Source organism: Vicugna pacos, chromosome 10 (assembly GCF_048564905.1).
Source record: "Vicugna pacos chromosome 10, VicPac4, whole genome shotgun sequence".
Lineage (NCBI taxonomy): Eukaryota > Metazoa > Chordata > Mammalia > Artiodactyla > Camelidae > Vicugna > Vicugna pacos.
The window spans coordinates 60,847,426-60,867,541 of record NC_132996.1 but is presented as its reverse complement, the minus strand read 5'-3'; the positions used below and the strand labels follow the sequence as shown (position 1 = coordinate 60,867,541).

Here is a 20,116-nt window from a genome sequence, read left to right as displayed (position 1 = left end):
GTCTTCATTTTGGGGACCTGAGAAGCCCTTTGAACAGGTCAGTGCTGGAAGATCCACTCAGAAGCTCAATTGGGTATGGTTTTATTGGCTATGTCAATAGTGAGCGCAAATCAAAACCCACTACCTGATCACTCTGCCACTGTGTGTCAGAGAGGAGAAAGACAAGAAGCTTGGCTGCAGGATAGATACAGCAGCGACCCTTGGGGCAGCTGGGTCGCCAACTCTGGAGAAATTTCTGGAGCTAAGTCCCGAGCAGTAACATGCCAGTTTCCCAGTCCCAGTGCCCCTGCTCCAACCCTAAGGCTTGGATACCTCTGGCCCTTTAACACAAAGCCGCCTCTTCTCGCAGGACTTGTTCTCATGTGGCTCCAAGCCCTTGCTTGGCCCCCACCTTCATTAATGTCTCTCATTTCCGCATCCCAGTTTCCTCCTGGCTCCAAATGAGAATGTGATAACCTAGAAGGGATGAGACCAGTCTGACTCGCACCTTCCATTATTAGCCTCTGAGAATTTGGGGCTGGCCCAGGGAACCTAGGACTCGGTAAGGCGACACCAGGAAACTGGACAGCAACCAGGCACTGCTGTGATGAAGACAAAGCAGAAGGAATGAAGGGCCCAGGCCGAAGAGACCACTGTCTCCTGGTTATCTTCTTTACTGACTACAGCTCTGGGGTGAATGTGACAGGGCAAAGCTGGGGTTAGCCTGTACTGAACCTTGGGAAGTAGGGTGGGCTTGACCAGCCTGAGATACACTCACCCATCACGGAGGCCAGCGTGTCCCCCATGGGATTGAACTCATTGAGCTGCAGAGACAAGGGGATAAGCATGAGGAGTGGGTGAAGGTATTGGGAGAACAGCACATGAGGACTAATTTCTGGTCATTTTTGGTCAATAAGGTAGGCTGAATCCCTGCTTCCTCCCATGATTTGAGGGCCCAAGCCTCACCGACATGATACCAGAAGATTCTGGGTCATACAGCTGATACATCATCTTTCCTGAGCTTCCATCAAACACATCAATCGTCCTTAATTCATGGGGGGTACAACTTTTGAAATTAGGATCTGGGTATCGGCCCACGACAATGAGGTTGTACCGAGGATGCCAGGTTGCCTAGGAGATGGAGAGACTGGTCACAAGAGTAAATGCGGAACAGTCAAGAGGGCCATCAGAAGTGTCTTTGCCACTAACAACGATTGTTAATACAACTGCCAAGTTAATAATGGTGATAAGACCTACATGAAATGACAGGAGTAATTTTCAAGTGCGTGTGCATCTACCACTGCAAATTTAAAATCCCCCGGTGGCCTCCCTGACCCTCAGAACACCTTCAGGCCTTCTCTCTCCTTTGTATTTCCGGGGATCATACCAAGTGATAAATGTTTTAATTAACATCAGCCCGAGCCATTACCAAAGAGGTAACCCTACAACAAATTGAAAAGCATCTGATAACCAAAACCAAACAGGACGTAAGTTCTGAAGTAATCCCACTATTCTCCCTCTATCAACGTGAATGATGAGTTGAATAGAAAATGGCTAGTGAAAAAAAAAAAAGAAAAGAAAATGGCTAGTGGCTGAAAAGGGGGTTGGACACCTGTGTTCCCCAGACCACCCTGCTCAGTACAAATCCTGCAGTTACTGGAATGATGGGACTGACTGGGATTTTCCCAAAGAAAGCTTTGCAAGGAAGTTTTGAAGGAGAAAAGACATGATCAGCAGGAAGAAAGAACAGGCAATGGCTTGGCCATAAGTCTTCAAGTCACATGTGGGATGCTGTCAGTTGGCCGGCTGGATACAAAGTGGGAGATGAGGACAGAAGGATCAGTGGGAACGCCTTCTGGTGCAGGACCTTGATGTTACTGAGACCTTGGATTTAACCTGAGGTACGTGGGGGCCACTCTAATGCTAAATCACTGTTTACTGGGTACTTACTAGGTGCTAAGCAAGGTGCCATGTTCTTTGAGTATATTGCTTCATCCTCACAGCAACCCTGTTGGTCAGATACTATTATTCTCTTTATAGGTGAGGAAACTGGGATCCAAAATGTAAGCAATTTGCTCAAGGATTCTACCCCAGAGGGGGTCTGCCTGCCTGAACTATGCTATACTGACCAAAGAAGTATAGGCATGAGACCTGGAAGTCTGAAGAGGGGCTGTGGTTCTAGAAAAGAATATACACTCATAGAACAGAATAATGGCAGGCTTCAGACTGCCTAGGGGCGTGGGCAGGAAGGAATCACAAGACATGAAGACTAAGCCTTGGGGACTGCGGCTAGAGAACCTGCTATCGAGAGCTAAGGTCAGCTGCATGCAGTTAGTTAACTGAAGTGGAGGACAGAACAGAGGCCAGGGTCTTAGAAAGTGCTCGCAGTGAGGAGATCTGGGTGTGGGAAAAATGCAGGAAAACAAGCTTGTTAAAGAGACATGAAGAAAACTCAGCAAAATGGGATCACAGAGCTGGGACAAACAGAGCAGAGAGCCAGAGAATAAGAGACGCTTTGTCTCAGGGCAGAAAGAGATCTGGGCTTAAAGGCTTTCATTTCTGCCCCCTTCTCCCCTCCCTGGATAGACCTGATCCGTCCTGTGATCACAGCTCCTGTCCCCTCCTCACTTACCTTGATGGGTGTCAGGTGCTGAAAGTGGCGGTGAGGGTGCGGGATCAGGCTTGGGGGGCAGTCCCACTGAGAGGCGGAGTAAACCCGGATCTCACTCTTCTGGTCAGTGGTCAGGAGCTGGGCTCCATCGGGACTGAAATGAGCTGGCAAAGTGAAAAGCCCCTGAGCTCAAGGAACCACAGGCCCCCTGTTGTCCTGACCGTCACAGGCCTCTTGCAGGGGCACCCTCCCTCCCACTCCTCAATAGACAGGGGTGGAAGGGAGGTGAATCTGGGCTGCAAACAAAAACATCCCACAAACTCAGCAGCTGATGGAGGAAGCTACAGTCAGAAAGGTCCCAAGACATCAGCTTGGCTGATGTTTTCAGGGGTAAAGGTTTGGCCCAGTAGCTTCTACACTTTGAGGGAAAAGCCTAGAAGCGGTCGGGTCAGCAGGGTCTGCAGGAAGGACGAGATCTGGTATATCACACCTGCGTTGACAGGATGCCTGTGCGGCAGCGAGTAGAGGAAGCTGGATTTCCCTCTAACCTGGCGCAGGTCCCAGATTTTCACTGTTTGATCTACGGAGGCTGTGGCCAGGAACCAATCACAGCATGGGTTCAGGGCCACATGGGTCACTTTCTTTTTGTGCATTCTCAGATTCCAAAGCTGCAGAGAAGAGCTCAGTTCAGGAGGGGTCACAGAACCGAGGATGGGGGTCAGGGAGGTAGGGGGAGGACCTGGCTTCAGGGAACGCACCTCCCTGCCATCCATGTTCAGCAGGATCACATGCCCCACATTGTCTCCTGTGACCACCACTCGGCTTTTGACAGACACATCCAGGCTGCAAAACCAGATGCTGGAGGGAGAGACCGTGCTGTAAGATTCTTGAGTACAGAGTCAAATTCCATTTATTCACTGTTGAAGCTCATGTCAGACATATAGTAGACTGTCAATAAATATTTGTTGAATCAATGAATAACCTGCCATGGGCTCCCAGTGAGAAACACTCAGATTTGTCTACCGTCTAGATAGAGGGTATGGGGGTGGTGGGGCTCAGAAACTTGTCCAGTTACTGCTGGGCTCAGGATCCTCAGGATCCTGAAGAGGACAAAGCCAGAGCCATAAGGCAGGTCCCCAGGCTGGCTTGCCCACTACAGTCCTGGGTTCTGAGGAGGACTCATTTATAGCTTTCTCCCTTTACTCTCCATCGTCCACACCAAACAGGGACTGTCTAGCCCTGTTCCTCACAGTTGTCCTGTAAGGAACTTCTGCCCCCTTCTGAGCATTTAGGGGGAAACGCGTACACAACCCAGAAGCTGCATCTTGCTCTTTTGTCCTGAGACTACCTGAGGATGAAGAGATGGGGGGTGGGGAGTACTTCAGGGATCCTGAGAGCCAGCCAGGAGAGCTCAGATTCACATTTTTTCCCCCTCTAATCCTTGCTACACTGCCTTTTGCATCCCGTGTAAATATCTTTCATAGGGAGGGCTTCCTGTGGAAGAGTAAGATGGAGCTGAGTCCATCCTGTCACCTGTCCTATTGCTTGCATATTTCTTACCCCTGTGGGGCAGCCCAGAATAAGGTCCAGTGCTAGTTAGACCTCCACACTCTCAATTGCTTAGGGAGCAGAGTTTTGAGCCAGTGTCTCTGGCTCAAAATCAAAGTGACACGCATTTTGTTTCTCCAGCCACTTTCTCTGTGGGCATTCTGCCCATTTAAGCTTCCATCAAGGAAATGGTCAGGTCATTGCAACCCAGTGAACATAGGGAATGGAATCTTAAGTTCTGAGCTCCTTCTCTAGACTTTAAGTGGCTTTCTAGGCCAATGCCATGCTGACTTGTCTAGTGAGAATCAAGGTCTAGTCTCATATGGGAAGGACTGACAGAAGAGCTGAAGCCCTTCCCTCGCTGAGAGAAGCTGAGGCAGGCTCCAGAACCCCTCCTGGAGGCATTGCCACACCAGGCCCAGGGGGAGAGCAGCTAAAGACAGAGCCTGAGGAAGGGAGGGGAAGGTGGAAAGGCGCTAACACCTTTCCTTTCTTCCCTGTGCCAGGTTTGGGTAAAAGAAATGGGATCTCGATGCTTTCACCAGAACTACACCGAGAGCCTAGAAGCCCTTTTCCCTCCTAGTTAAACTACTCACTTGCAGGTGTCTGAGGTGGCAAAAACTCGGAGAGTGTTGCCTTTAAAGTCTTGCAGCCTAGTGGTTCCCTCCATTGAGGAGGTGAAAAACTGGTTGGTATTGAGAGGGTTAAACTTCAGCCCAGTGATGCTGCCTCCAGCTCCAATCTAACACAAGGAAGAAAAAAGCCAGTGAATGACAAGGGCCCAGGTAGGGAACAAAGCCTGGGAGCAGATACGCTGTTTGGACATAGAGCCAGTCAGGCCACACTTGGGGCCAGGCCAGCTTGGATGCCTAGACACTAGGATGCTCTCCACAGTACTAGTTAAAGTTTTAGTTTTATAGTAATTAACATACAGTGAATTTGGTTGTCTTTGGTATACATATCTATAAATTTGAACACATGTATAGATTTTAATAACCAACACCAAAACCAGGATGCGGAACAACCCCCACCTCCCAAATTCCTTGTGCTCTCCCACTGTAGTCACATCCTCTCCCAACTCCTAACCCCCGGCAACCACTGATTCGTTCTCCACTGCTGTACTGTGGTTTTGCCTTTGATACGACTTTCATATAAATGAATCATATAGTGTGCAGCCTTTGAGACTGGCCTCGTTCGTTTCAGTGTATTGTCCTGAGATTCATCCAAATTGCTGTGCATATCTATAGTTCATCCCATTTTATTGCTGATTATTCCACTGTCTGGGTGTGCCACAGTTTGTGTATCATACAAGAGGTCTTTTCAGAAGAGCTTCAGCTTGAAACAGTGGCTGGGCTACAAGGGGAGGTGTCAGATCTGAGCTCTTTCCTATTTTTTCCAGCTCTCCCAGACAATGATGAGAATAATCACGTAGCATAACCTTATTAAGTGCTTATGTGCCAAGCACTGTTCTAAGAACTTTATATCCTCGAGGCTCCTCCTCCACTTCTCCCATATGCTGTTGCTATCCCAGCCTTACCTCTAAAAGGCCTCTTACACAGCATCCACTTAACTCACTGAACATACTAATTGGCACTTTCCATTTCCTCTACAAAACATTCTCACCTATGCTCATGGTTTGCCAAACCCATGCTGCTAGTAAGAATCTGCTCCCACTAACTGAGTTCAGTGCTTACAAAGGGTTAGTTGTGTTTGTTCTTAAACCTATATATTCCAGTTGTACTTTTTGTAATCACGTAATTTAATTAAACATGTAATTTATTAAACATTTAAACTTCAAACACTTAAACATTTCATTAAACATGTAATTTAATTAAACTGATGAAATATGTGTAAAAAGAAAGACTATTGTTATTTCTATGAAAACCACGTTGAACACTGGAAAAGCTGGGTAAAAATGAATTGCTAAAACTAATGGTTATCGACTTAAGCATGGGTGAGATAGTTGTAAATGATTAGGGTGGGAAATGGAAACTAGACCCTATAAAGACTGTATTATGAGTGTGGTGTAGGCAAGACCCGGTGAACCCTAATCAGTGAACATTTACTCCAAGAAAAGGACTGCCCTATGTCAAAGCATTAGTAATAAACAATACATAACATTCTAAGGTAAAATGTATGAGTGCTGTTCTTCTAGCAAGGGTGGGCTAAGTGGTTATGACCAACTCTTGCACGGAGGACCAACCAAGCCTAAACAAAATGTGAGAAAGAAGTAGGTGTAAGACTTCCAGTTCTAGTGACAGTGGGTCAGGCCAACCTTCTGCCAGGAACAAGTAGAAAAGGCAGATAAAATATGTGTTCTTGAAGAAAAGTTTCAGAAGTCAACGAAGAGCTACCAAGGCATCAAGGACTTGAAGTCCAGGCTCATGGAGAGAAGAGAAGCAGAAGGTAAGCCTGACATGTGGATGCTGCTTTTCCTCTTGAGGCTTAGGCAGGTAAGAAAGGGGTGGCTTAGAAGCAGAGAAGCTGATGAGCTGAGCAGAGGTTTTGTCAGTCTTAAGGGGGTCAAAAACTGGAGTTCAGACCCGCCCAAGAGGAGAAGTCTTGGGGAAGAAAACCCAGCTTTTAGTTAGGATCTTCAAATTATATCTCTACAAGTTTTCATATGCCCTTTTTGGCATTAAATCTAAAATAACCAGCATATTAGAAGTCAAGATCAAATAACCAATAACTAAGAAAAAAAACAGCAGTTGGAATACACTCACAGGAAATTCAGAAATTGGAGCTATTAGACACAAGCTTTAAAATAACTGTGATCAATATACATTTAAAAAATAGACCTAATTTAAAAATGGACAATGGGTTTCAACAGGCATTTCCCCAAAGAAGATGTACAAATGGCCAGTAGCACATGAAATATGCTCAATATCATTAGTTATTAGTAAAATGAAAATCAAAACCATAATGAAATACTATTTCACATGTGCTAGGATGGCTGTAATCAAAAACATGGACAATAACAAGTGTTGGCAAGACAGCTTGTGAGATGGGAGAAAATACTGCAAACCATATATCTGAGAAGGGGCTAATATTAACAATATATAAGGAACTCAGGCAACTCAATAGCAAAATCAAAGAAGCAAACAAATAACCTGACTTAAAAAATGGGCAAAGTACTTGAATAGACATTTCTCCAAAGACATACAAATGGCCAAAAGGTGTATGAAAAGATGCTCAAAACCACTAATCATCAGGGAAATGCAAAACTAAATGCGATACCACCTCACACCTGTTAGAATGGCTTTTATCAAAAAGACAAGAGGTGGGGAGGGTATAGCTCAGTGGTAAGAGTGTGTGACTAGGATGCACAAGGTCCTGGGTTCAATCCTCAGTACCTTCATAAAAAATAAATAGACACCTAATTACCCCCCCAGAATTAAAAATTAAAATTAAAATGTGAGATTATAAAAAATGCTCAAAAAAAGAATAATTGAGTAAAAGAAAAAAAATAGAAGTCAGTCTTGTAGACTTAAAAAAAAAAAAAAGACAAGCGATAACAAGTGCTGGCCAGGATGTGGAGAAAATGGAACTCAAGTGCACAGCTGACGGGATGTAAATTGGTAGAGGCATTATGGAAAACAGTATGGAGATTCCCGCAAAATTTAAAAAATAGAACTATGTAATTCCACTTCTGGGTACATATCCAAAGGAAATGAAATTTGTTTCTCAAAGAGTTATCTATCCTCCTGTGTTCACTGCAGCATTATTCACAATTGCCAAGATACGGAAACAACTTAAGTGTCCGCTGATGGAGGAATGGAAAATGTGGTGTATGTATATAATGGAATGTCATTCAGCCTTTAAAAAGAAGGAAATCCTGACATTTGTGACAAACTGGAGGACATTATGCTAAGGGAAGTAAGTCAGTCACAGAAAGACAAATACTACATGATCTCACTTACATGTACAATCTAAAAAAGTCAAACTCATAAAGACAGAGTAGAAAGGTGGTTGCCAGAGGGTGGGGGAAAGGGGGAGACGTTGGTCAAAAGGTACAAAATTTCAGTTATTCTGGAGATCTAATGTACAGCATAGTGACTATAGTTCATAATGTTGCAGTGTACACTTGAAATTTCTAAGAGGGTAGATCTTAAGTGTTCCCAGCTCACAAACACATACACACAAAAGGTAACTATGTGAGGTGATGGATATTAATTATTAATTAGCTTGACTGTGGTAATCAGTTCAATGTATGCATGTATTAAAACATCATGTTGTGGGGAGGATATAGCTCAGTGGTAGAGCATGAGGTCCTGGATTCAATCACCAGTACTTCCATTAAAAAGTAAGCAAAGAAACCCCGAACAAATAAATGAACTTAATTACCCCCCCAAAAAAGCTTAAAAAAAGAATTTAAGGTTCATTTTTTTAAATTAAAAATAAACAAAACCTTAAAAAAAACACATCATGTTGTACACCTTAAATATGTACAATTTTTATTTGTCAGTCAAGTGTTGGTAAGGATGTGGAGGAACAGAAGACCTCCTACATTGCTGGCAGGAATGTGAAATGGAGCAGTCACTTTGAAAAACAGGCAACTCCAGGGAGGGTATAGCTCAAGTGGTAGAGTGCATGCTTAGCATGCATGAGGTCCTGGGTTCAATCCCCAGTACCTCCACTGAAAAACCAAATAAATAAATAGACCTAATTACCTCCCCTCTGAAAAAAAAAAAAAGAGAGAGAGAGAAAAGAAAAGAAAAACAGGCAATTCCTCAAAAAAAAAAAATTAAACATAAAGTTACCAAATGACCAAAGAAATAGATACTCAAGAGAAATGAGTATTATGTATGTTCATGTAAAAACTTGTACACAGATATTCATAGGAGAGTATCCATAATAAAAGAAAAAAGACTAAAATCAATGACACAAATATCTACCTCAAGAAGTTTTAAGACAAATAGGATACTAAAGCCAAAGAAAGTAGAAGAAAAAAATAAAGAACAGAAATTAATGAAATAAAACAAATATACTGTGGGGAGAATGAACAAAGCCAAAAGTTGTTTCCATGAAAAGACTAATAAAATTGATGAATCCCTGGTGAGAATGACCAAACGAGAAGGCAAAAATAACCAATTTTATGGATGGAAAAGAACATCAATATAAATCTTAGACATTTTAAAAGATAATAAGAGGGTATCATAAATAATCTTAAGCCAATAAATTTGAAAACTTAGAGGAAATGGGCAAATTCCTAGAAAAGTACAAACGTGCCAAACTGAAAGAAGATGAAAGAGAAAACTCTGAACATTCTGATATTTATTAAGGAAATTGCGTCACAACTAAAATCTTTCTTGCAAAGTAAATTCCAGATCCTGGTGGTTTCACTGGTGCATGTACTGAATATTCAAGCAAGAAACAATATCAATCTTTTTTAGGGGGGGAAAAACTTTATTTTCAAACTATCTCAAACTCATAGAAAATTTGCAAGAATAGCACAAAGAACTGTGTTTTTTTCTGGAATGGTTTGATAATAAATTGCCAACATGATGTCCCATCACCCTCAAACACTTTACTGTGTACTTCCTACAAGAATATTCCCCCAACCTAACCACCGTAAAGCCATCAAAACTTAATGGTATCTCAAGTAGTTCAAACTCACAGAAACAGAAAGTAGAATTGTGGTTGCCGAGGGCTGAAGGAAAGGGGAAATGGGGAGTTGTTATAACTTCAGTGGGCATACAGTTTCAGTTTTACAAGATGAAAAATTTCTAGAGGTCTGTTGCACACAGTGTGAATACAGTGTTAACTGTACCCTTAAAAATGGTTCAGATGATACATTTTACCCTTATGCGCTTTTACCACAGTTTTTAAAAGAAGCAGTATCACTTGCTAGAAATATAACTGTAAAGGTAAAAAAGTGAAAAAAAAAAGAACATTAAGAACATTTAGATGAAAAACTCAAATATTACTGGTAAACCAGAACAAATAAAAAACCACTAGTGTAATTTACCACATTAACAGAATAGAGGAGGAAATTATATGCTGACCTCAATAGACACAAAAAAGTATTTGATGAAATTCAGTTATCATTCATGATAAGAGCTTCTGGCAAATCAGGAATAAAAGAAGAACTCACTTAATCTGATAAAGTACTTAAAAACAAGTTTTAAAACAAACATGCTTCTAGGTATATACGTAAAAGAACTGAAAACAGTTGTTCAAAAACTTGTACATGAACATTCATAGGAATTGTATCATAATAGCAAAAGGTGAAGCAATCCAAATGTCCATCAACAGGTGAATGGCTAAACAAAATTTGGTATATTCATACAATGGAATATTATTCAACTATGAAAAGGAATAAAGTACTGATACCGGCTATAACATGGATGACCCTAGAAAACATGCTAAGTAGATTAGGCCAGACCCTCAAAGGACAAATATTATGTAATTCCATTTATATGCAGTACCTGGAATAGTCAAATTCAGAGACAGAAAGGAAATCAGTGGGGCTGGAGTGGGGAAGGGTAATAGAGAGGCATTTTTTAATGGGTAGAGTTTTATTTGGGGATGAAAAAGTTCTGGAGATGGATCATGGTGATGGTTGCCCAACATGTGAATGTATTAATGCCACTGAATTGTACACTTTAAAATGGTTAAAATGTTATATTTTATGTTACATGTATTTTACCATAACAAAAAGTAACAGAAATGTTACTTAGTGATAAAATATAAAAGCCATCTATGATTGAGAACAAGTCAAGGATGTCTATTATAGCCAACATTCAACAATGTAATAGAGGTCTTTGCCAATGGAATAAAGCAAAAAAGTGTAAAAATGGTAAAGGAAGAAATCAAACTCTCATGATTTGGAGGATGACAAGATTGTGTAGGAAAGAAATTTAAAGCCTCAAAGAAACTATTAAAATTAGTAAGTATGAATTTCTCCTTCCAATCATGATGAGGTATCAAAAATCAGATATATTCTCCTGCCTTACACAACTAGAAAAAATGGACAAAATATATGAAATACGGTTTCAGATACTGGACAACAGTCAGCACGAGACAGGAGGGAAAGGAATAAGGTAGCCCCAGCTTACTGCTTGGAGAGAGACAGTGTCCAGGCTGCAGCACAGGGAAGGAGGACCCAAACGGCCTTATAGTCTCACTGGGCTGAGGGGACAGAGTCTGGGAAAGTCAACAGGGCAAGAATTTGTGGGGCAAAATTATGGGGAGGGAGATACACAGAGAGAGCATTCTGAGATTTTCAGAGGGGTCCTCTCAGATCTTTGAGTAAATATCATTGTGTAATGGTGTGTGAGGAAACTAAACAAGGCTGGGGGTAAAAACACCAGAAATGAGTAGGAGGGGAAATCCTTAGAACAGTCTGTATTCTCACCATCCAGAATGAAAAGATTCTTACTATACAGAACATCAAGTAGAGTCCTCAAAAGGGTACTGCCTCACGGTGAGGCCAACTCACACCCAGACTATAGGCTGCCCTATACCCCTGTTAAGCAGCGTAGATTGAATAATGGTCCCTCAAGAGGTCCATGACCTGATCCCTGGAACCTGTGAATAATACCTTAGATGACACAGGGGCCATTTTTAAAGCAGCTAGGAGAAAAAAAAGGAAAAATCACATGAAAATGAACATAGGAATGAAAGCAGACTTCCACATCAGAAGTCATTTTTAAAGTACTAAAAGAAAAAAAAAAAAAAACCTGTGAACCTAGAATTCTATACCCAGTAAAAATGCCTTTAAAAATGGCAAAATAAAGACCTTCTCAGACAGACAAAAGGAGGAAAAAAATGCATCACAAACCAACCTGCATTATAGGAAATGTTAAAAGAATTTCTTCAGGCAGAAAGAAAATGTTACCAAAAGGAAGTCTGGTTCACACAAAGGAATGAAAAGCCCTGGAAATGGCAAATATGTGGAAAAATATTAAAGTTTTCTTCTCATTAAAAAAATGTTTTTAAAAGATACCTACCCTACAACCCAGCCATTCCACAACTAGGTATTTACTCAAGAAAAATGAAAACATATATCCACACAAAGACTTAGCACATGAATGTTCATAACAGCTTTATTTGCAACAGTCAGAAACTGGAAAAAATCCAAATATCCTTCAACAGGTAAATGAATAAATAAATTGTGGTATATTGATACAGTGGAACACTACTCAGAAAGAAAAATAAAACCTCTGATACATGCAGAATTGTAGATGAATCTCAAATATGTATAATGCATGAAAGAAGCCAGAAAAAAAAAAGAGTACATATATGATGTCATTTATATAAAAGTCTAGAAAATGCAAATTTATCAATAGGGATAGGAAGCAGATTAGTGGTTTTCAAGGGACAAGACAAAGGGTAGAAAGGGATGGATTACCAAAGGGTATGAGAAAACTTTGGGGGTGACGGATATGTTCATTACTTTAATTGTGGTGATGGTTCCACAGTTGCATACGTATGTCAAAACTCATCAAATTGGTACACTTTAAATATGTGCAGTTTATTATAATCAATTATATCTCAATAATTTAACAAAAAAAGATTAAAAAAATTAAAAATAGTAATGTATTATGGAGTATATAATATATGCAAAAGTAAAATGTAGGCCAATGACAGAAGGGAGTAAATGGAAGTAAATATATGATTGTGAGAATCTTACAATACATGTGAAGTAGTATATTATTTGAAGACTCACTCTTATGTTAACCATGTACATTGTACTGTAGAACAACTACTGAAAAAGAGAAAAGGGAAAGAGAAAGTATAACTGAAAATCGAATAGTGGAGACAAAATTGAATCATAAAAAGTACTCAACCAAAAAGAAGGCAAGAGGGGGGAGGGATATAGCTCAGTGGTAGAGTGCCTGCTTAGCATGCACGGGGTCCTGGGTTCAATCCCCAGTGCCTCCATAAAAAATAATGATAAAATAAAAGAGAAGGCAGAAAAAAGGAAAATGGAACAAAGAGATGGGACAAATAGAAATTGAAGATGACAGACTTAAACCTAATCTTAGTTATCATATTAAGTGTAAATGGTCAAATGTTCCAATTAAAAGGCAGTGATTGTCAGATTGAATTTTTTTTTTTAGAATACTGTCTGCAGGAAACTTATTTTATTTTTTAAATTTATTTAAAAATTTTTTCTGTTTTAAACTCATACATGTGTTTTCTTTCTTTTTTTTTTTTTTTTTGCCAGGGGGTAATTAGGTTTATTTTATTTATTTTTAGAGGAGGTACTGGGGATTGAACCTATGACCTCATGCATGTTAAGCATGAACTCTCCACTTAAGCTATACCCTCCTAACAGAAAACTCATTTTATATACAAATACACAAATAGGTTAAAAATAAAAGGATGAAGAAAGCTGGGATGGCCATATTAATATCAAACAAAGAAGATTTCAGAACAAGAAATATTACCAGGGATAAAGGGAGCCATCTCACAATGACAAAGGTGTCAGTTCACCAAAAGAATGTAATTCTAAATGTGTAAGTAGCTAATAACAGAGTTTCCATATTCATGAAGCAAAAACTAAAGGAAAACAGAAACACAATTTTATAGTTGGAGATTCTAATATTCCTCTCTCCTCTCTCAATAATTGATAAAAGATAGAAAATTAATAAAGGTACAGAACATTTGAACAACACTATCAAGCAACTTAAACTAATTGACATTTTGAGAATAATTCACCCCAAAATAGTACATTATTTTCAAATGCACATGGAACATTCACTAAGACAGTCCACATACAAATAAAAGATGTAAAATGACTGGAATAATATAAAATGTCTTCTGTTCATAACAGAATTGAACTAGAAATCAATAACAGAGAGATCTCAACAATCCTCAAATATTTGGAAATTAAACAACATACTTCAGAATAACCCATAGGTTAAAGAAGAAATCATAATGAATTTGGAAAATAATTTGAACTGAATGAAAACAAAAACACAACAAAATCTGTGAGATGCAGTTAGAGACATACTTAGAGGGAAATGTATAGCATTAAATGGTTATATTATAAAAGAAAGTTCTCAAATAAACAATCTAAGCTTTTATCTTAAGAAACTAGAAAAAGAAGAGCAAATTATACCCAAGGAAAGCACAGGAAAGAAAATAATAAACCAAAAACTAACAAAAAAGAAAACAGAAAAACAATAGAGAAAATCAATGAAACTAAAAGCTGGTTCTTTGAAAATATCAATAAAATTGATAAACATCTAGCAAACTGGTCAGGAATAAAAGAGAAGACGCAAATTAGTAATATCAAGAATATGGGGGCATTACTACAGGGAAATAAGAGAATATAAGAATAACTTTATGCCACTAAATTCAACAACTTAGATAAAATGGATAAATTACCTGAAAGACAAATTACCAAGTTCCTTCAAGAAGAAATAGATAATTTAAATTGCCCTACACCTATTAATGAAATTAAATATATAGTTAAAAGACCTTCCAATAAAAAAAACTCCAGCTGGGGGTAATAGCTCAGTGGTAGAGCACATACTTAGCATGCACAAGGTCCTGGATTCTATTCCCAGTACCTCCATAAAAAATTTTTAATTTAATTTAAAAACCATAAAAACTCCAGTTCCAGATGGCTTCACTAGAGTGAATCTTATAAAAAATTTAAGGAAGAAATAATACAAATTCTACATAAATTATTCCAGAAAATACAAGAGGAGGGAACACTTCCCAACTCTTTATATGAGGTCTGCATTACCCTGATGCCAAAACCAAAGGCATTACAAAAAAACAGAAATCATTAGATATTTTAAAGTGGTCATCATCTGATATGAGATGATTAAACTAGAATTTCCGATGTAATAAGTAAAACAGAACAGATTCAAGGATAGAATACTTATGTAATAATCTAAGTAGATGAATAAGTGTGTGTAAAGATGCTTCAAATGGGGATTTCAGGTAATATTTACTTTATACTTTTTTCTGTATTGTTTGAATTTCTTACAATAAGCCTAGATCACTTTTACAATGAGAACAAAATGAAGTTATCTTCATTTTGAAAATGTAACATATTCTTTTGCCAAGGGCCTGAAGATGTAAAGATCAGAGCCAAGTTCAGATGACTAAAGAAATGACAGAATGAGGAACTGCTCCCCTAGTCACTGGTTTCAGATCAACTTTCTGCTGTCCCTGTCTGGGAGAAAATTCAGACAGTTCTCCAAACTGCCATATCCTTCTTCTGCTCCAGCCTAGCTCCCTCTTTGTCACATAGTTCAAATGCCTAGACCAATCTCCACAACTGAGGAAACTTCACTTAAATGGGCATTAAAATAAAGGCTAATGTAAACCAAAAGCAGCCTTAGCCTGGCACAACTTCAAAGCAGCTATCATTCCCCTTTTGGTCAGAAGGCTCTTCCGCTAGGACATTCTTAAGCCATTTCTTAAATTTCTCTATTCCCATATCCTAGATGTCTAGGGAAAACAAAAACAAAAACAGAAACAAATCTCTCTCTGACTAAGCCCTGGGTTCTGACTTCCATTTTAAGCTGCCCCTTCCAGTGGTCACCTGTCTTAACAGCTAGCTGGGAATCCCACCGAGTTCTGTCCACAGCACTCCTCTGGCTGCCTTTCTTCTGACTTCAGGCACTTCTTTTTTTGAGTATCCATCTCATACCTTGAATCCTAATCCCCCAAGCCTGCCTAACCTGGCCTCTTCTGATGGGCTGCTCTCCAAACCCTCCACTTAAAAGAACTCATTGTGGGTTCACCCTTAGCCTTTTCTACCTCCAAACCACAGTGGAAAAATGTCAGTGAGCTAATGCAGAATCCAGCCCACAGATGTGTTTTATTTAGCTACACAGCATGTTCAATTTTATTTAGTTTCCAACATTAAAAGTCAGGGTATTTTAAAATGAAACCCTTGTGCACTGTTGGAGGAAATGTAAAATGGTGCAGCCTCTATTATGGTGGTTCCTCAAAAAATTAAAAATAGAGTTACCATGTGATCCAACAATTCCACTCTAGGTATATACCAAAAGAACTGAAAGCAGGGACTCAAAAAGACATTTGTACAACCATGTTCAGAGCAGCATTATTCACAAAAGCCAAAAGGCAAAAGCATCCCAAATGTCTACCAACACATGAATAGATAAATAAAATCTGGCTATATACATATACATTATACAGTGTATAATATACAGTGGAACATTATTCAGCCTTAAAAAGGAAGAAAATTCTGGCACATGCTGCAACATGAATGAACCTTGAGGACATTATGATAAGTGAAATAAGCCAGTCACAAAAGGACAAATATCATATGATTCCACTTACATGAGAATACTAAGTCAAAATCATAGAGACAGAAAGCAGAATGGTGGTTGCCAGGGGCGGGAGAGAGGGAGGAAAGGGGAGTTAGTGTTTAATGGGTACAGAATTTTAGTTTTGCAAAATGAAAAAGTTCTGGAGACTGTTACACAAGAATGTGAATGTACTTAATGCCGCCGAACTGTACACTTAAAAATGGTCATGATGGTAAATTTTATGCTATCTGTATTTCACCCTAGTTTAAAAAAATCAGAATGTTTCATGTAAAAAAAAAATCAGGCTTCATTTGAAAAACTTAGATCTGATACCATGGGACTTAGTTTCTTGCCTGTCAACCATCTCCGGTTTATTACTAACCACAATCCTACGTCATTCTTTTATCTGTCTGGCTTCTTAGGGCATGTGAGTTTGTGGTCCCTGCTTTAAACCCAGAGTGTCACTTTTTACCTTACAGCCCTCCAATGTTAGACCCCAGCAGGGCAAGCAAAAGGTCTTCCCTTCGGTGGAGGAGCTAACCCCGCACTCCCCAGGGACTGATGACAAACACTAGCATCCCTAAAAAGCCCTTTGCCAAACCTTACCCCAAACACACTCTGCCTTTCTTCCTTTTCCCTCCATTTATCTAAATACTGTTCTTCCTCACTCCTCAATCATCCACGAAACCTCCTCTATCAACTCTAATTCACAAGAGGTTCTTCCTTCTGTTAAATTCTGCAGCATGTAGCATCTGTATTGCTGTATTGTTAGTATGTATATATCCCACCTACCCTGTTACACTCCAAGCCCCTCATTCATTCAGCAAATATAAAGCAGCTACTCTAGGCCAAACACTGTTCTAGGCACTGGGGATAGAGCAGTAAACCAGAAAGACAAGGTCCCTGCCATCACGCAGCTTACTTTCCAGTGGACAAAGACCTACAAATAAGTCCATTCAGATACTGAGAAACACAGTAGGGGTAAAGTGAGGCAGGGCAATGAGATAGGGGGTGATGGGGGGAGGTGCTACTTTAGGCAGAGTGGTAGTGAAAGCCTTTTTGAGGAAGTATATTGAGCGGAGGCCTGAAGGATAAGAGGGAGCCAGCCACAAGAAAACCATGGGGCAGAGCTCTCCAAAGGGAACAGCAAGTGCAAAGACCCAGTTGCAGGAACAGAAATGGCTAGTACAGCTAAAGCTCAGGAAATGAGGAGAGACAGTAGCACAAGATGAGGTCCAGGCGGTAAGGGGCTTAGATTCCACTCTACGTGGTGACTTACTAGCAGGTGATCAATATTTCATACTTTCTAATATTTTAAGGGCAGGCCTTCAACAAAGATTTGAGTATCATCACCATTTAGTTGTTTGAAAATACCCACAGTTACTTTTGATCCCAATCATCTCCTTGTCACTGGATGACTTCTCATCCCTTCAACAAACACTTCTTCAGCACTATCGTCTGGCACAGGGAACTGCTCACCCCTTTAATGAAGGTGGGTTTGTCCTTTATGCCAAAGTTCCAGAGCATGATATCTCCCCCTTTGGAACCCACAGCCACGGTGCTGGGGTGAGCTGGGTGCCATGCCAGGGATGTGGCCCTCCTGTCAAAAGGGGCAGCCTTTTGGAATATCCGGTAAGAAGCCAGAGAGTGCAAAAAGGACTGCTGAAGACCCTAACACAAAGAGAAAAGAATTAAACTGAATTAAAACACACAGTACATTGTCAATCTCTGACTCCTCCCTAGATGAGGCCTGGGGCCAAGTCCTCCCACTTAAAGGAAAACTAACTGCCTGGCTCTGTGCATAAAAATATTTGCAATTACATAATCTAATCATGGAAAGCAAAGGGACAGAGTGCATTTCAGCTGGGACCCCCTACAGCATAGGACTTCTACCTGGCTGAATGCCCAGTAAGCCAGTCACCAAAGTGGGGGTGATCTGACCACTCTGAAAACCCACTGAACCAACCCAACATCTAATTTTGGACCACCCGGTAGTAAAAAAGCACCATGCAAACCCTTGAGCACTTCAGCCAGGAAATGCCTCACCTGCTGTAGTGATGGCCAGGTAGCTCTGCCCAGCTTATGCTGGTGGAGGGCCCTGACGATGCTGCTGCATGATGCCGAGACCCGCAGGCTAGCCAACCCCGCCCAAAGGCAGCCTGAGTCAAATCTTCTGCTAGAACCTGCCAAGCAGAAGAGACACATATTTTCCGCTCCAATCTCCCGCAAGAAAGCTTTTTTTCTGCTGAAACCCCAGAAAGAAAGCCTTGTTTCATTCAGCATAGACAATCTCTCTAATCACCTCCTAAGGCCTTTCCATCGTCTGCTTAGTCTCATTCAGCACAAGAAATAAATAGTGAGTAGGGATCCAGCCCTCTCCAAAAAACATTCCCCCAAATAGTAATTCTAAAGTAAAACTATGATCTTGCAGGGTTTCTGAGAACTAAGCCAAAGAAACATACAAGAACTGCAGACCTCTTCTCAGTGGGGCTGGAAAACTTGTGATAGGGTTGAGTAACAATTTTAAAATCATATATAATGCACAATAAAAAGATTTTTGGACAGTATATAGGTGATTGGGAAAAGCAGTTTCTTTAAATCCTGTATTAAAATAATGTAGAGGTGACCAGTTGTGGCCCCAAGTCCAATCTGTTCTCCTGAAAACCAGCAGGCTCCAGAGAATCTGGCGTGGAGCTAAATTCACTAGGCTACTTTTTGAGGGGTAGATCCACCTAAAATAGGAATAAAGCAACTCTGAATTACCAACATATATTTGAGGACCTGATCTCTATGAATCCTGCCTCTTGACAACCAATTCTTTCTTCTCATGAGCAAAAACCACTTCATCCACAACCCCCTGCTCTAATTTTTTGAGTTCCTCACATTTCTTCTAGCCCCAGGTTCAAGTCCCCCCCTCAAAAACCCCTGAGGATGAGTTTTCAAAGGAAGAAAGGAAGGAAATTGAGGGATCCTGCATCTAAACCAAGGACATACAGCTAACAATCGTGACTATCAAAATTAAGCACACACATCTCCAGGCAAGGTAGGATTATCTTAAGCTCTCCTTGGTGTGTAAAACTCCTGGTACAAACAAGGAACTTGGGAAGTCCGTTGTGTCTGTTGTAATGGAGTTCATCTGCCTCTTCCCGTCACCTGAGGGAGGTTAAGCCCAAGCTCTAAGATGTCAAAGGACCTGCAGACAAAATGCATAGCCTGAGGCGCCCATAATTTGGGACAGCCTCAGGAACCTAGGAGCACCCACCCCCACTCCAGCCTCCTGCGTGAGAACCCCAAATGGCAGAATTATTAAAGCAGCAGGCGCAGGCAGTACCGGGGCCCTTCACACAGAGCTTCTTGGCCTCGGGTTCCAGCTCCCGGGGGCTTCTGTTCCTCTTGCTCTTGGGACGCACAACCACCTCGGGGGTCTTCTGGGTTTCTGGGCGTTTCCTGGGAGCCATCGCGTCCTCCGTGAGATGGGGTACTATGCCCTACGCCGAGATCACCGAGGGAGGATGAGAAGCCTCTGGGGAGAAACAAGGCGGGGACCAGGGAACGCGCCGAGCCACAGGTAGGCCAACTAAGCCAACTTCCCGCCAAACAGGCTCACCGAGAAGGCGGGGGCGCGCGCGGAGAGATGGGAAGTGTGTGCAGGGAGGGCCTCATCCGCTCCCTAGAGAAAAGGGCTGTCGCCTACGTGTTGGCCCTGATCTAGTCCAAGTCAGCTGACCTGCCAGAA

The 20,116-nt window shown here is 41.0% G+C and overlaps 1 protein-coding gene and 1 non-coding gene across 5 annotated transcripts; one reads left to right on the top strand and one right to left on the bottom strand.

The window, feature by feature from the left end:
• Positions 1–65: 65 nt before the first annotated feature.
• DDB2 (damage specific DNA binding protein 2) lies at positions 66–20,116 on the bottom strand. 4 transcript variants are annotated; one of them, XM_031690653.2, is made up of 10 exons: positions 19,643–20,114; positions 18,427–18,563; positions 17,860–18,051; positions 4,735–4,880; positions 3,349–3,448; positions 3,081–3,258; positions 2,612–2,754; positions 946–1,110; positions 758–803; positions 66–456 (listed from the first exon to the last, which is right to left on the bottom strand). In XM_031690653.2, exons 1-10 carry the CDS (start codon positions 19,836–19,838, stop codon positions 407–409), a joined length of 1,353 nt encoding a protein of 450 aa, XP_031546513.1. In that variant the 5' UTR covers positions 19,839–20,114; the 3' UTR covers positions 66–406. The 4 variants fall into 4 exon arrangements, with proteins under 4 accessions (XP_031546513.1, XP_006212337.1, XP_031546512.1 ...); XM_006212275.4 differs by having other exon boundaries at positions 19,712–20,109; XM_031690652.2 differs by lacking the exon at positions 66–456 and having other exon boundaries at positions 673–803; positions 19,643–20,116.
• Positions 7,424–7,496, top strand: TRNAP-AGG (transfer RNA proline (anticodon AGG)). Its single transcript has one exon. It is a non-coding gene; the product is annotated as a tRNA-Pro (tRNA).

Coding starts and splice junctions, on each gene's coding strand:
- DDB2 (XM_031690652.2), bottom strand. CDS start 19,838: ATGGCTCCCAGGAAACGCCCAGAAACCCAGAAGACCCCCGAGGTGGTT. Junction 18,564..19,642: donor CGCAGGAGGCTGGAGTGGGG/GTGGGTGCTCCT, acceptor TCTGCTTGGCAG/GTTCTAGCAGAAGATTTGAC. Junction 3,259..3,348: donor TGAACATGGATGGCAGGGAG/GTGCGTTCCCTG, acceptor TCTTCTCTGCAG/CTTTGGAATCTGAGAATGCA.